Here is a 15,654-nt window from a genome sequence, read left to right as displayed (position 1 = left end):
ATGCATGTCAACGAGGTGAAGGGGCTTAGAGCGATACATTGGCAGCTGAAAGTGGCCCTCACACGGCCGCTTCCATGTTGCACATTTGTGACCACTAGGCACGTGACCTTATTGTTTTACGTCCAGATTTAACGGAGTACCGGGCACCGATAATTTTGAGATAAGTTACGTTTCGTCTGTTTTATGTCCAAAATGTGCTTTTACGACAAACTCTGGCAGCTTCGCAATGGATGTTGTCAGCCGCGGTGCTGTATTTTGGGTTTTTATCGGAACCAGACACTGATCTGATGGGGCTGACAGTATAGTTTATCATGTTCTTACAGCGATCGGAATACCAATCTCAGCTCAGTTTTGCGTAAAAGCCTCAGGATTTGGTATGGTTATGTGTCTAGTGGTCAGAATTGTTCAACATGGCGGCAGCCAAGCAGCAGTCACTTCCGTCTGGTGAACGAGATACCAGTTTATTGCTCTAATACCAAATTCACACGGCAGCTTAAAGCTACCTTTAGCTTAGGTTCCTTAACTGATGGTAGCTGTAATAAACGGCGTTCGGAATCGCATGATAAATAAACGGAGCACTCTGAGTTGATATCGATTGCATTCCTGCTAAACCGCGAGGGGAGCACGTCAGGAAGAACTATTCCTCGAAATCGGTTTGACGCGGAGCTTTTGATTATCGTGTGGGAAATATCACATTTAATACCTAAACATTATTCGTGTTTGCTTTTGCTGCACTTTATTTATTTTTGTTCTAAGTCTAAGGGCGCTCCTAAATGAGTATCTTTCAAAACGTCCGACCCCTCTGGCCACACTTTCCCTAAAACATCTGCGTTTGCGAGTTTCTATTTCGAGGTGGGCGACTTTTTTTCTGTTTAGCAGCTTCATATTTCCGCAAAGTTCTCACTGAAGTAGCTAAATAGTGCCCGGCAGAAACGAACCATGTCGGAGTCTCGCGGTTGCGCCAGTCACGCCATCGAAAGGGGTGGACGACGACGAGGATAAAAGGTCCTGGGCGGGAAAATCGGACGACTCGTCTACAACCGCGAAAAAGAGCTCGCAGTGGCCCATCGCGGTCGGGTTCGTAGCAGACATTGTTTTCCACGTGCCGCCACTGCTACCTCCTAGCTGGAGTATGCGTTCCTCGTTAATGTATTATTCCATCGCATATGTGTTCCCAATCATTTTATTATTTGCTACTTATATGCAGAGTGTTTTACGAAACGTGGACATATCCGATATTGCAAAAACTCGTCGTTGCAAAAACGCGTCGCAACAAAAAAAAAAAAAAAGGCTCGTGTCGTTTTGATTCTGTGCCAGGGGCGGAAATCAAGCAGGCCGGTAGCATAGCAGGTATCGGCTTTGTCGTGTGTTCGCTCTGCTTTCTTTGTGTTCTGAAGTCGCAGTGGTAAGAGAAATCATTGAGCCACTTCCTGCAGGATGCACAGGGTATTTGAGCTGGCACGAGCGTACGTCGGAACGCGACCCCACTATTCCCCGCGCGGTTCATTTTGGGATTGACGAGAGACCTTGCGGAATTTTCTGCAAAGCTGCATTGAACGTCTTCTGCTGCTTTCAGATGGCGACCTCTTCACTTACACCCGAATGGAGCCGGTGGGCGTGTGCGGACAGATCTTGCCGGTGAGAACCCCTTTTGCACATGCGCACCCGGAATGCTAGCATGCGTACATCATCCTTGTCCAGGGGGGGCTATGTTTTTTTGTTTTGTTTTTTTATTTACAGAAAAAACCTGCTTCGCCGTGAGGCATTATTGCAGGGGGTGGGTTTGATACAAACACTTTTGTTTTAGAATATAAGTAATACACAAAAAAACAAACAAAAAGCAAAACACTTTCTATGGATCAATAATGAAATTAAATAAAAACATACTGTCTATAAAAACACTACACAATTGAAAATTCAAAAAAACAAATTTGCCGCAAGCACATCCTTCGGCAACCTATTCCACTCTTCAATGGTTTTCGGAAAGAAGGAAAAAGCAAAGGTGTCGGTACGGCAAGAGTATGGTCTAATCTTCTTGGGGTGATCTGCTCTTTCGGACACATAAAACGGTTCGTGTAAAAACACACCTCTGTTAATTAATAGTCTATTGTTGTAGATATCATCTAAAAATTTCATCCTAAACAATTTTCTACGCTCACTGAGTTTCTCCCAATGTAGGGCCTCTTCCAAGTCTCCTGGGAGTGCAAAAAGCGCAACATAGCACCCCAGTTATACATCCAGGATTCCCATTCAAAAAACTAAATGAACAGCAGATTTAAAGATCAGCTAACGGCGGGTATGGGGCGAAAATGCTAATCGCACAATTTCAGATCACCAGTCAGTGTTCCTTCAGCAAAAAAAAAAAAAAATAGAACAGAAAATAAGTCATTTTTGTGCTGCTCACAGTGAGTTAAGCCTCATTCACACACTTGCCTTTGAGTGCAATCGAGTCCCTTGTGATCACTTGCGACGATGTAACGCAATAAGCGAACAAAGAACGCGCTGGGCTGTAGTTATTGCAATATTTGCGAGATCCAATATATTACTATCTATGCAACCGTCCCTTATAAGTCCGTCATAAGATTCTTATACACACGGTGAAAGTGTGCGCAAATAATTAGGTGATATGCGCGAAACGGAAGTGTTCCAGTCCCACTGGATATTATGACACCATTGTGTTCTCACTCAAACTGGAGTGTGTGAAGTCTGTGAAACTGGAGTGCCTTTACAGCTAAACGGTATTGCTTGCTGGTCTCGGGTCATAAAATCGTTTACTACTTCCAAAAATTTCTAGATGCAACACTGTGCGCGTTGCATTATTGGACCTGGTTGGCCATGAAGAAGATTGGCATGGTTTCGGTTTCGATCGCCCATTAATGAAGTAGTACATCCGAGCACTGCATAAAAATAAAAGTCTGTGCTCGCTCGCATCGCGCCCATCCATTTTCGTGAGAGCCCCTGTTGAAATACGGACCTCCAGCGGCATTAGGCGCCTGTCTAGGCTTAGCGAGAAATCGCTGTACTGCCTGCCGCGTCCCATACCTGTCTGCCTGCCCGGCTACCACTCCAGGGTCCAGCACGACCCTCCGGGCTCGCGAAAAATTTACGACACCTCGGACATTGAGAAGCCGATGGATCAGAATGACCAGCCCAGTATACTTCTCCCCAGTGCCACCTTCGTCCCGTGTGTATACCTGCGTACAGACTCCGGCTCGTCGGGAGCCCAACGTGCCCCAGCACTTTATCCGTAGCGGTAGGCAACGCCTACGGTACTATGCATCTAAGGACAGTCGAATATTTGAGAAGTGCAAGCACTGTATTTGGTCTTTACGTGACGTCGTGAAGTGAGGTTGGCCGATCTAAACCGAAACTTAGTGGCCAATAGGCCCGTAGTTCTCAAGTTTTGAGCAGCGCTCCAGGCGAGCAAAATAGAATATTTCGCTCGGGTTTCGAACATGCGTCAATACGCTTCCCCACCAGAGTTTTTTTTTCTACTCCGTTCCAATCTAAGTGCCAGCGTAGCAGAGGCTACAGGAGCGAGCTGCGAGCTTCCAGCGTCCCTAAAAAGCTCGCGCGCTCGTGCAGTTCCAGCATCTTTCAGGAGGACGTGCTTTTGCGAGTAGCTTCGGCTTCGCTATCACGTAAAGTGAAACGTACGTGCTCGCGGAAGCTATGAAAGAAGGCAAAGATGAAAGGAATGTTTAATGGGACGCTGCGGCCGCGAGCTGCATAATTCTTTTTTTTTTTTTTTTTTGTTTGAGGTTTTGTTATTGCGCATCTTCAGATGCTTTCATTCGAACGTGGCACGTGCAAAATCGAATGTTACAGCCACCTGGATGGTTCAACCATCATAGCATGGTCGCGTCTTCCGGATGCGCTCGCGCCCCCTGCCCCAGAGCAACGGGTCTATGGGCTCTCAAGTTGCTTTGCGTTGCATTACGCTGCTAAAATCACTTCCGAGTTTGCAAGAGGTCTATTAATCTAGTTCCACTCACGAATGAATGCTGAACCACATGCTGTGGCCTACTTCCAAGCTGCTGGTGCATAATTAAAGTTAGACTTCATTTCTTACGCAAGTGTGCAGTTAAATAAAAGCAAGCTGTTAACTTATCTGGTATATTTAGTGGTGCGCAAGTTGCACTTCTCCTTGCGCACCTCGTGCGTTTGCTTACCCCCTAAATGCGCACCCGTGCTTTCTGGAACTTTTATTGCGTGGGTTGAAAAACGAACGCGTGTTTCATAGGTCATTTACGTCAGGGATCCGTTCCAAGCGGTATTTGCGTAAAGTGCAAAAATTGTTGCATCGCCCCTTTAAGAGTGCAATGAGGATATTAGACATGATGTGGTTCCATCCTGGCGCGCAGTGGAACTTCCCGGTGGTCCTGATCGCGATGAAGATCGCCCCCGCCCTGGCGGCCGGCTGCGTGTGCATAGTGAAGCCCGCCGAACAGACTCCCTTGACGGCCCTGTACGTCGCGAGCCTGGTCAAGGAAGCCGGCATCCCGCCGGGCGTGGTCAACGTGGTCCCGGGCTACGGACCCACGGCCGGGGCGGCCATCGCCGAGCACCCCGAAATCAACAAGGTCTCCTTCACCGGATCCACGGAGGTGCGTACGTCTTCTGGCGGCCGTTGCGCACTTGAAACTCGCTCCCATGTCGGGGTCACACTGCAAACACGAGTCATCGCAATATCTATGGTTCAAATGCCGCGTGCCAAGTTTTCTTCAACTCATTTCCATGCGGCATTCGAAGCTCGGATTTCGAGTTGACCCGCGTTTGAATCTGTATGCAGACTGTCTTTTGTATGGTGTATAAGCAGTGCCCCCGCTTTAAAGATGCATTGGATTTCGCATTCCTGCAGAACAGGAAAAACGAATCACGACGGCAAAGATTACTAACTTTTATCCTCCAGATCGGACTTTTCCAGTCCAGCAGGAAACAGTGGGGCGTAACTGGTTAATAATAAAAATAAAAATAATATTAATAATAATAATAATAATAGTGATAACGACTATGGTAATTATAATAATTTATTTGTCTCGTACCTCAGACCAACAATCGGTCACAGTATGCACATAGAAGGCCACGCCAAGACTCCAAATACTAACGCATCGCAATTCGACATACAAAACGCGATTTGAAAAGATGTATACGACGTGCTCTTCTTGAACAAAACAAATACTCTGAGAGCGCACCATCATGAGGCGTCAGGTTATTTAAGCAAACCTTCGTTCTTTTGTTTTGTTTTGTTTTTTTCACTGGTTATAGTTTAGGCTCAATAAACGGTGAAAATATGCACCAGCCTCTGAACACTGGAGCCCGCGCGGGAATCTACAATGGTTCAGCATATCACAACCTAGGTGGCCGTGAACTACTTTGTGCCAAAATAATTTGCTCGTGGCGATAGACCACGCCACACTGTAAGCACGGGGTATAACTTTTTAGTAATCCTATCGTTTTATCCTTCAGGTCGGGAAGCTCATTCAGGAAGCCGCAGGAAGGTGCAACACAAAGCGTGTTAACCTGGAGCTCGGCGGCAAGAGCCCCCTGGTGATCTTCCCAGACGCCGACTGTGAGTTCCGGTTTTGTAACGCCCGAGTAACACTATACACCGCTCACCCTTCAGCCGAAATTGCAGCTCGAAGCTACAAGCACGAGCTAGCTGGCGCTCCTGGCTTTGAAAAGTGCATTTCTTGCGCGGAGTGCTCGGTCTGTGGGAGAACGCCTCAAAGCAGCGGGCTTGTGCACTCGTGATTGTGGCAGTGATGGCATTCTTGGCTTAAGAAACACAAACAACCGACAACGACCAACTTTAAGCATCTGCAGCATGCACGCGAAGGTACCTTTAGCAGGATTTAAGCCTCTCTGCGCTTGTGAAGTAAGTACGAGTGTATTTCCTGCCACCGGTATCATCGCGTGCTTGAGACTTGTTCTTGTTTGTTTCTCTTTGCCGCTGTAGTGGGACTAGGGCATAACGTCAGTCCCACTAGAGTGAGACACTGAAACATGCACTGGCAAGCCTCAAGCACATCTTTGGGTGTGCATGAAGTAAGCACGAGTTATTACAAGCTTGTCAAATGTACCTTCAAGTGTATACTGCGCGTGCACGAGGCTTGTCGGTGTGGGTTGTTTTTGTTGTTGCTGTAGTGGGGACTCGGGCATAAGAGCGCATCAGAACAGGCCAATTAACCATAACTTAAGTCGCATCCACTTGGCTACAAGTTGATGCGACTTACATCAATCAGCCTAATATATCTTAGCGGAAGATAGTGACTCCCGGCATTGCCGCTAACCTCTCGAAGACAAGTTCCCGAAACATGCTACACTGGATTGACGCTATTATTAACTCAGCGAAGATATACGAGTAGTGAGGATCCTTGAACGACGTACACTGCGCATAACATAGCGCTAAAGAACCATATTAACTTTCAGAACCATTTAAATCGGCCGGCCTTATTTTTGTCTTTAATTACACGAAAACATTGAAAAGGTTACGGCCTTGCTTTATGGTGAAACGACTTTTCTTACAAGAAACTAAGAACGACTTGTTGCTACAAGTTTATTGTCAGAAGCCCTTTTCATCAAAGGATTTGAAGTCGCTCTGGTTTCACCCTTGCCTCTGTTATCTGCAGTGGACGAAGCTGCCAGCATTGCACATCTGGGCTTGTTCTTCAACATGGGCCAGTGCTGCGTGGCTGCTAGTCGGCTGTACGTACACGAAGACATCCACGACAAATTTGTGGCCAAGGCCAAAGCGCTCGCGGCTGAGAGGAGGACCCAGGTGGGGAACCCCTTCGACGACAAGACTGAACAAGGACCACAGGTGAGAACTTGCGACGCACCAGCTTAAACCCGTCACGTTACAAAACACTTCGTTTCAAACGTACCTCCAGAGAAGTCGTCTATCCTATTCGGAAACCATAGGCGCATCTATAAGTAAACTCGGAATAGTTATTGTGAAATCGACAAGTGAAAATGATTCCAAAACTAACATTCGATTATACCCGCGCTTTTCAGTGCCGTGACGCCGAGGGAAGGCAGGCTTGCAGGTCGAGCGAAGAATCTAAACGTGGACTATGCTGAGCATTTGTTTCGTGCTGTCTCGCGGGTGCAGGAGCGAGCTTCCGAAGCATTCCATGGGTTGGCAGCGTTTGGCAACCCGGTTCCTTGGAAAATTTTATTCAGCTGTAACACGACGACGATGATTTCCGAGCCTGTCTAAGCACGGTTCTGAAAACTAGTCTGGGGGTTTCACAACCATGCTTGCACAGGCTCGCAGCTCATCTTCGTCGCTTGTCAACAGTAAGAGAATTTCCTAAGAAACCGGAAGTTGCCGAATTCCACTCACCTATTGACACCATGAAACTGCTCGTAATCCGTTGGGTACAAAGTCTACAGTCCAAATAGTGAATTCCCCTGCCTTTTGTTGACGTCACTTTTCCGTGTTGCCAGTAGACTTCCGCTCATCTTCGTGAAAACAATATTTTGGCCCAATATTTAGGTTACTATTTTAGCGATGTTTGTTAGCGTATTTAGCCAGTTTTCAGGCCGATCAGGGACTTGGAAGAAAACACCGGAGTACCATTTAAGGCCCAGCCACATGGACGCGTTTCGCCGGGGTCCGCGTCTCTCCGCGTCAGCGACACCTGACGAGAGTAAGGCCGACCAACCTCATGGGGAAGCACGCTATACCGCGTCTGTCCGTCCCTGCCCAAAGTCGCCAGATCGACTAGGCCTAAATCATCGGACAACCAACAGCAGCCACCAGTACAGTGCATTAGTGTTGCAAAATGTTTATTTAGAGCTTAGAAACCTTCCGGCTCAAGTTTACGCCGCAAGATAATTTACCTGTCAATCCCGATGCTGTCGTACACCTCGCTGCGCGCCTGGCCCCAACTTCTGCCACGCGTGACTCTTATTGGTCGCTGCCTGTCAAGCCACTTCCGACGCTAAGTCGAGATCTGGCCGAGGCATACATCGGCGCCGCGCGCGCGTCACATTGTTGTATGTGGTTTCGATCGACGCGCTCGTATACGCTGGGAGATGCCGAGGTGGGTGAGGCGTTTGAGGCGTTGGAAAAATGTTGCTGGAGCTTTACACGCGAGTGTTCTCGCACGCTTCCAGTGACGTACCGCGGGAGCGGAGGGGATCGAGTGGCCGTGGTAGGTACGTAAAACTGAGGCTCGGCCGCGACCACGTCGTTTGTGCGAAACCGCCGACACACAGTGAGGGAAAGGTTGGTTACTTGAAAGCAACAGTAAACGGCGGAGAGTAAGGAAAACTGCGGTGGCTGTACCCGAAACCGCCTTCTCCGAGTCGGAACCCCTGCACTAAACGCTACCACATTTCGTCGAGAATCGGCGTAGCAACAGCAGCAATTTCGACATTTTTCTTCCGTACTCGTCATGGTAGTGACGATTTTATCTGACCGTTATTGGTTTTTTTAATTATCAGGTAAAAAATATTAGCAACAAAATGGCGTATTCAAGAGTATACACCCCATACTAAAATGTATCCGTGGTTGTTTTCAAGTGACCGGTAGTCATCACGCAAAATTATTCTGCGCAAACCAAACTCGGCAAAGGTCGAATTTCCGCACACGTGGTCATTAAAGCTTATCCTTTAACCCGGCCTTTAATACTTCCTCGCAGATCGATGACGAGCAATTCCAGAAGATCCTGGGTCTGATCGAATCTGGCAAGAAGGAGGGTGCCAAAGTCGAGATCGGCGGGAACCGGATTGGCAACGAGGGCTACTTCGTCGAGCCCACGGTGTTCAGCAACGTCACCGACGACATGCGGATTGCCAAGGAAGAGATCTTCGGTCCGGTCCAGCAGATCATGAAGTTCAAGACAATGGAAGAGGTGCTCCGCAGGGCCAACGACACCACGTACGGCCTGGCCGCGGGCGTCGTCACTAAGGACCTGAACACCGCCATCACCTTCGCCAACGGAGTGCAGGCCGGCACCGTGTGGTGGGTCGTCTCTCTAACCCGGGGCGCAGGCACGGCCTCCCACTCTAATATCGGCGCTTATCCTTCCCATAAATCATACAAAGGACTCTGTGTTCCATGCAGAAATGATAGGAGTTATCTGTGGTCATGTCTCAAGCATGCTAAAAGAATGTTTCGAACTTGTCTTCAGACAGTCTTGTTGTACGATGTATTAGCAATGTCGTCGCAGATTTAAACGTCTCGGTCGACTACTTTCCTGCAAAGCACTCTGGAGACCCAATTGCTGCCGTCTGCGCAGGGAGCTCGCAGGAAACACTTCGTTCGGCTGCTAGTCAGAGCGGCGGGTGGCCAATGAAGTCCATGTCCCCAAACGAATGGACACGAGAGCTGCGCGTTACAGTTCGGCGGGGCCCTCGGACGTTCGAGTTCCTGTTCTGGTCCAACGATCGCGGCCGCGAACCGTCTGGGAGTTGCGAAAATTCTGCGTCAGATTACGATGCCTGTCAAAGCAAACTTCGTTGCCCGCTTGGTATGTAATACATGGCGGATAACGAGACGAGACCCCCCATTCCTAGAAATGTGTCCCTCCGTGCGTCCTCATGACCACGCATGCCCCAGGCACGGGATGTCAACGATACCTTCACGTGACCTATCGTCAAGTTACGCTATGGTGTCAAGTCGTGCCACGCGGCTTCGTGTCACGTGGCACAGTGATTCATCACACCGTGAAAGAGCGTGAATTGACGTCTCGTCGGGCCACGTGATGTCAGTTAATATCTTCTGATGAGTTTAACCGGCATGTTGGGTTAATACTGATACCAAGAAAGCAAAACACAAACAGAAGACAGACAGACATGTACAAGCTCTTTCAACAAAACACGAGGGCTTAAACAGGATGAGTTTACCCGAGACGCGGGTTTTCTGAAGGACAACAGATACACGGACAAGTTCACTCCCCAATATGACTGTTTAATGTCTTTCAAGCGTATTTATACAATCGCTCCTTCAAAACTGCATAGCATGCATCATGCCACTTTGGAGATAAAGGACGCTGCAGTATTTATTTATTTCTATCATTTTTGTTAGCGTCGCTCTTAAATTCCAGCTTCAAACGCGTTGTCACTGGTCTCAATCTTTCATTTTTGTCTGTTCTACGTCTATGTGCGTGTTTGTTTTGGAATCAAGCTCGCTAATAATAGCTCGTAAAGACCGTTAACAAAAATAGAGTGAAGACGTGTGGTGGCATTTTTATGGCTAGCTAAATCGAAGCTAAATTTATATAATCGCTAGTATAAAGCACAACCATTTTCAATAAAATACTCTTCGAATTTTCGTAATTTCATCTTCTAAAACGTTTTACTTTTGTTTGGAAAGCAATTACGGGCTCGCAACTTCGTTAAAACTTAACGTACGTTTAACCGGGTTTCTAAAAGATATTAAATTATGGAAGGCAATGAAAATAGACATTAGGCAATCAGATTTTCTCCGTCGCGCCTGCATTGATGAATTATGCGTGACTTTATTCCTCTAAATATCCCGAACCTGACAAAACTAGCTGCACTGAGTAAAGCAGCTGTTGCTAGCTGTGGTCCGCAGGTGTGTTTTCGAAAAAAAAGCAGCCACTTTTCTCGATCAACGTATTTAGTTTCGTGCATTGCGACTCTATATTACATTAAGCGCTAAAACATGTACTTAGCACGTCAAAAAAAAAAAAAGATTTATTCTTGGTTTTATTATTTAGGTCACAAAATGAACTCGGCACATGTTCGTTCTTTATTTTTCGCTTTTATGGTTTCCGCCATAAACCCGACCACACTGTAGCAAGTTTAAAAATTCGCAAACACAAATTAACAAAAGAAACTAAAATTTCAAAGACTCCCACTTTTATTTTTATTTATTTATTTCAAAAGAAAAAAAAACACAATTATACAGCCCGCAACACAGCTACAAAACCCTGATGTCTTGCATTTGTTTCATTTGGTTTGTTAAGTGGGTGCCGGACATGCGCACATTCTTATACTATAGCAAAGTAGAAATTTGGGCTAGTTGGTTCATGATCAGTATATACAGCGCCAAAATACTATAGCCAAAATACTATAGCTACCGAAGGCTTAACACCCATATTAGCCGGGCACGCTCAAGGTCTTCAAAACGCAGACACGTTTTAAAGTATCGGCGAATCGACTCGTGATCTCGCGCCTTATTTCGACGTGCGCTTCTTACGTCTGAAAGGGGTTTGAAAAATCGGGACGTGGCGAGTTCTGCTCATCTTATCTTCGCTCCCCAGCGAAAGAGTTTGCAGAATTAGCTGAAAGTCAATAACAACTCTGAAGGCCGAATCACAAAGCAAAAAGCCCAAACATAATCACTTTATTTTTTCCTCCCGTCTGGTAAGACACACCCTGCGTGTCTTTAAGTGTTCAGTATTCATAGCGTTTTACCAATTATTGTTAGATTGCACTGCTTGACCGCCTATTGTTGATTTGTTACATTAGATGAGATAACTCTCAGTTACATTTATTGATGCGGTTTTAAAAATACACGCATTAATACAGATCCTCTTTTCTAAGAGCCCTTATCCGCCTGATTTGGACATTAAATTATGTTTGTTATTTTTCTGTCTCAGGGTTAACACCTACCTGGCTGCCACCGTGCAAGCACCCTTCGGAGGCTACAAGCAGTCTGGACTCGGTCGTGAATGGTGAGGGTTTCTTTCTTATTATTCATGTGCGAATTTGGCTATTCAAAAGTGTGAGCTCAGGTTACGCAAGACGCTGATACAAATATGTTTTCACTACATGTTTAATTATTTCTGTTCTACAGCGGAGAGGACGGCATCAAAAACTACCTGGAAGTTAAGACCGTAAGTACAATTTCTATACGTAAGATGTGACGCACACGTCTAACACACTAGGGCAGTAATTACGTGTATAATCAATGCGGAAGCGCTGTCACGGATTACGCTTCTTTATTCTAGCCACTACGTCTCTACTTCACTTTCCCATATTTCTAACGTATGACCGTAAAAAAAATAATCATCGTGACGACTATAATTCTTTCAGCGCTAAGTAAATATTTATTCTCAAGCTGAATATTTAAATTCGTGTTTCTTATTTTAATTCCTTACTTTTTTAAACCAATGGTCACCTTAACTTGTTGCTGCACCAAAAATACTCTTAGTGCAAACCGCCATCGTATACATCATAAGGTTAGTCTCATTTGTTAATACGAATAAAAAGTAAGTTTTTAATCTACGCATAATAAATTCTAACTTGTGCTTCGCGTGTTGATTGGTATGCACATGACAACTCTCTCTCTCTACCGATTTATCCTTCAGGTTACAATCAAGATCCCCCAGAAGCACTCGTAAAGGAACGCCGATGCCTCAAGAACTCTCACGGGGTGTTTCCCAGAGAGCACCGTTTTTCTAAACCGTATTTTGTTACTAGACGCCAAATAAAACCAGTCGTTTGTATTTTTATCGTCATTCGTCTGAGTCATCATAATTTATTTCGATGCTTTTCCAATTACGATGCCAACTAATACGTTCACCGTTTACGCCCTTAAAAAAACTAACTTTACTTTACTGCAGAACACGAAGACAAGGACAGAACCAATCACAGCGAACCATAGAAGGATCTTAGCTAATGGAAAAACTCTGAATAGGATTATACAATGAGCATGGCGTTTCACTTTCGAATAAACCCTTTTCAAAAGTGCGCGCCAACGCCTGTCCGTCATTGCTTGATCACATACTTTGAGCATGTATTGGCCACGAGCGCTGAGCCATTGTTCGGCATGCACTCGTATCCAATTACGCGCTTTGGGTCAATGGATGGGTGGATGTTGATACGCGCTCTGGGTCAATGAATGGATGGATGGATGTTGATGGCTGTTCATTACTATACCCTTCGTAACGAGCGGTAGCTTGCGAAGTCTTGAAATGGCGTATAAGCAATAACGACCGCCAATGTTGCTCGATGGATTTTTGTAAAATGCATCGAGCATTTTACAAAATGTGCACATTGTATTTTTGAGATCTGATCGTAATCTATGTTTCGTATCGTATTCTGATCGTATCCATTGTTGCTGTTTTGTCTTCTGCGTTAACGTGTAATTTCCTTAGTTATATTTTTCCAGAAGTACGACAACCATAGGGTAAGTGGGGTAAAATGAGACACGGGGAAAAATCAGATGGTTTGTGTTTAGCGCCATCTACTGATCTCTATGGCAATTGCTGGATCGCGCTTCCCCGCTTGTTCGCTGCAGCGCGAGTGAAGCCACCGGACGGCCATCTTGCTCGTAGACGATTTGCGGTTTTGCTAGCGTTCCAGAGGCTGGCGGCAGCGCGCTGTAGTCACGTTTTCTACTCGTTCGTCATTCATTCCCACCATAGAACGCTTCGCTGGTCTTCCTTCTTCACCAGAGTGGAAAGGCTGAACGTTTTTAATATGCAGCTGGCAGAAAAGTCGCCCGTTGAGGAAGACTAAGTTCTGGGCTGTATAAACATACATACACCCTCAGTTTTCGGCTAACGGTCCCCCATACGCATTTGGCTTAGCCTAGAGCCACTAAATAAGCTACGCTTAGAGTATAGGCACTCTTTTCCCCGATATTGCTGTGTGCGCCGCCATCTTTGTCCTTGGTACAAAGCAGACGCAACTGCCAATCGTCATGATTCAAATGAGCGACTTCTTCAGCATTAGTTTCGGTGTTGGGAAGCTGATGTAATATATTGCTTTGCTTTGTCACTAACTGTTCAAACATTTGTGGAGGACGGAAAAGCGTATCCTGTGATTTAAGATACAGCTTCTGATTACTGATAACCATCATTTTAAGCACCAAGATGTGTATTAAGCGTAGCTTAATTAGTTGCTCTAGTTTAGCCCGACCGCACAGGCACACAAAGAGAACGAACTGCTTGACCTTGCGCTCTTGGCGCTGCTTCAGTGGCTTCATCAGCCCGTAGCGTTGGCTGCACTCTGGACTAAGGTAAAGCGAAGCAAATATTCAGATCTTAGGTTATTACATGCCACACCAACAAAAATCATCTGACACGCTTCCGCCAAAAAAAAACTTTGGTTTATTCCGATTGACTGGAGATCTTTTGACGTGCAACTAAATCTCAGATTGTCCTCCGTCAGATTGTGGGCACCTCGGTCAGTATTCAAACCCGACAAGTAGGGGTTTATAGGCCAAAGCGTTGGCTCAAAGCCACTGAGACGTTTTAACATGTTGTGTCTTGTTTTAATATAATTCCCACTTAAAAGTCACCGAGGGGGTTGTGGACCAAAATATAGTGGAACCGTTCTGACAAGCAGTGCTCGATTTCGAAAATGATTTCTGCAATAGACCGATCTCACCAGCCAGTTTGATTACGCCACCGCTTCCGCAATTCATCGAGGGAACTTTAGTCTTTCTGCACGTGCGACAACCTCGCTGGAGCTCCGCGCGAGTGGAGCGCGAGATGGTACGAGCCCTCGCTTGCACGGCCGTCCGCCTCCTGTGAACTAAAGCATTGCCTCCTCAATCCTCACAAAGTCTGGCAGTTCGACGATGTACCCATAGAGCGCCCGGTCGCAGATTTGGAGCACGAGGATCTGGTAGCACAGAGCATCAAAAAATAAACTTCTCGGGGAACCTGGGCGTCAGCGCACAGCTTTTGCAGCGGCCGGGACCCGAAACACACTTCTTCGCTTGGGAGAAGTGTGTTTCGGCGTCTCGCCGCAGCGGGGCGCCAGTAACGTTGCTCTCCTCTCATCCGTTGTCTGCCGCTCTACCATTTTTCATTTTGGCGGCCGCTTCTCTTGGAGATCTGCCAGGCTTTGTCAGTATATAGGAGGCTATGACTAAAGTTATGGCGGCGTCACGCATGCACCGAACGCTTAGTGAGATAGGTCTCTTGATGAAAACATGCTATTGTTTTTGCAGCTGGCGGAATCGTTTTCATGGCAGCCATTTCATTTGGATCGCGCCAGGCATGTGTACGAACGCACAATATAGAACGCGCGCAAAAGCAGCTGTGGTACACCCGCAGCCTCGCGCATGTTGTTCTACAACATCTCTGGCTCGCTCACTGAGGGCATTCAGGCATCTGACACCCTAACGTTTGGCGCTTTTTCTGTCTTTCACGTAGCGTTCCGAGCGGCACACGACGGCGAATGCCTATCAAGCTATTGTTGAACACGTGTCGCCATCTGTATTTTATATTAAGAAACTACAACTTGCCGTAACTGAACTGGAAAAGTTTGAAGCCTACTAACATTCTCCGCGTGTAATACATCAAAATGGAAGCTCTGGGAAATCTAATATTAAAGGATGCTTCGTAATTTAATGCCTCGTAATTGTGATTAGTTGACGTGATTCAGTTTTTTAAAACACAATGAAACATTACCAACTTAAGGGGCAACTCCGGTCCATACTTTCGATTTTGGGATTATGGCTGTTTTTAGTGCAGTTAGCGCCCCTGAGTTGCAAGGTGTACTTTTTTTCTCGTTATTGTGCGTAGTTTTAAAGATATCGACGTCTCAAAGTTTTGTTTGGGGCGCGGCCGACAAAACCGAAACTAGCCGCTCGAGGTTCCGGCAACACTGGAAATCAGCCGCTATGTGGACGTGACGCCAAGATCGTTCTCGTTCAGCGAGTACGCAGTCCAAGCGGCACCTACCTCTGTTGCGCTAGTCGTCTAAACATAGAATGTA

General features: G+C 46.4%; 1 protein-coding gene across 1 annotated transcript in view; it reads left to right on the top strand.

The window, feature by feature from the left end:
* Positions 1-12,440, top strand: part of LOC8038370 (retinal dehydrogenase 1) — a 28,179-nt gene extending 15,739 nt beyond the window's left edge. The window contains exons 5-12 of the mRNA XM_029991455.3: positions 1,577-1,638; positions 4,365-4,607; positions 5,470-5,572; positions 6,633-6,823; positions 8,652-8,974; positions 11,580-11,654; positions 11,777-11,816; positions 12,291-12,440. Of these exons, the coding sequence (XP_029847315.2) occupies positions 1,577-1,638; positions 4,365-4,607; positions 5,470-5,572; positions 6,633-6,823; positions 8,652-8,974; positions 11,580-11,654; positions 11,777-11,816; positions 12,291-12,323 (1,070 nt within the window). The 3' untranslated portion in view covers positions 12,324-12,440. The remainder of the gene's footprint in view (positions 1-1,576; positions 1,639-4,364; positions 4,608-5,469; positions 5,573-6,632; positions 6,824-8,651; positions 8,975-11,579; positions 11,655-11,776; positions 11,817-12,290) is intronic.
* Positions 12,441-15,654: the final 3,214 nt, after the last annotated feature.

The sequence above is a fragment of the Ixodes scapularis genome, unplaced genomic scaffold, assembly GCF_016920785.2.
Source record: "Ixodes scapularis isolate PalLabHiFi unplaced genomic scaffold, ASM1692078v2 PGA_scaffold1__304_contigs__length_218370807, whole genome shotgun sequence".
NCBI lineage: Eukaryota > Metazoa > Arthropoda > Arachnida > Ixodida > Ixodidae > Ixodes > Ixodes scapularis.
This window is presented reverse-complemented; position numbering and strand designations above follow the sequence as displayed.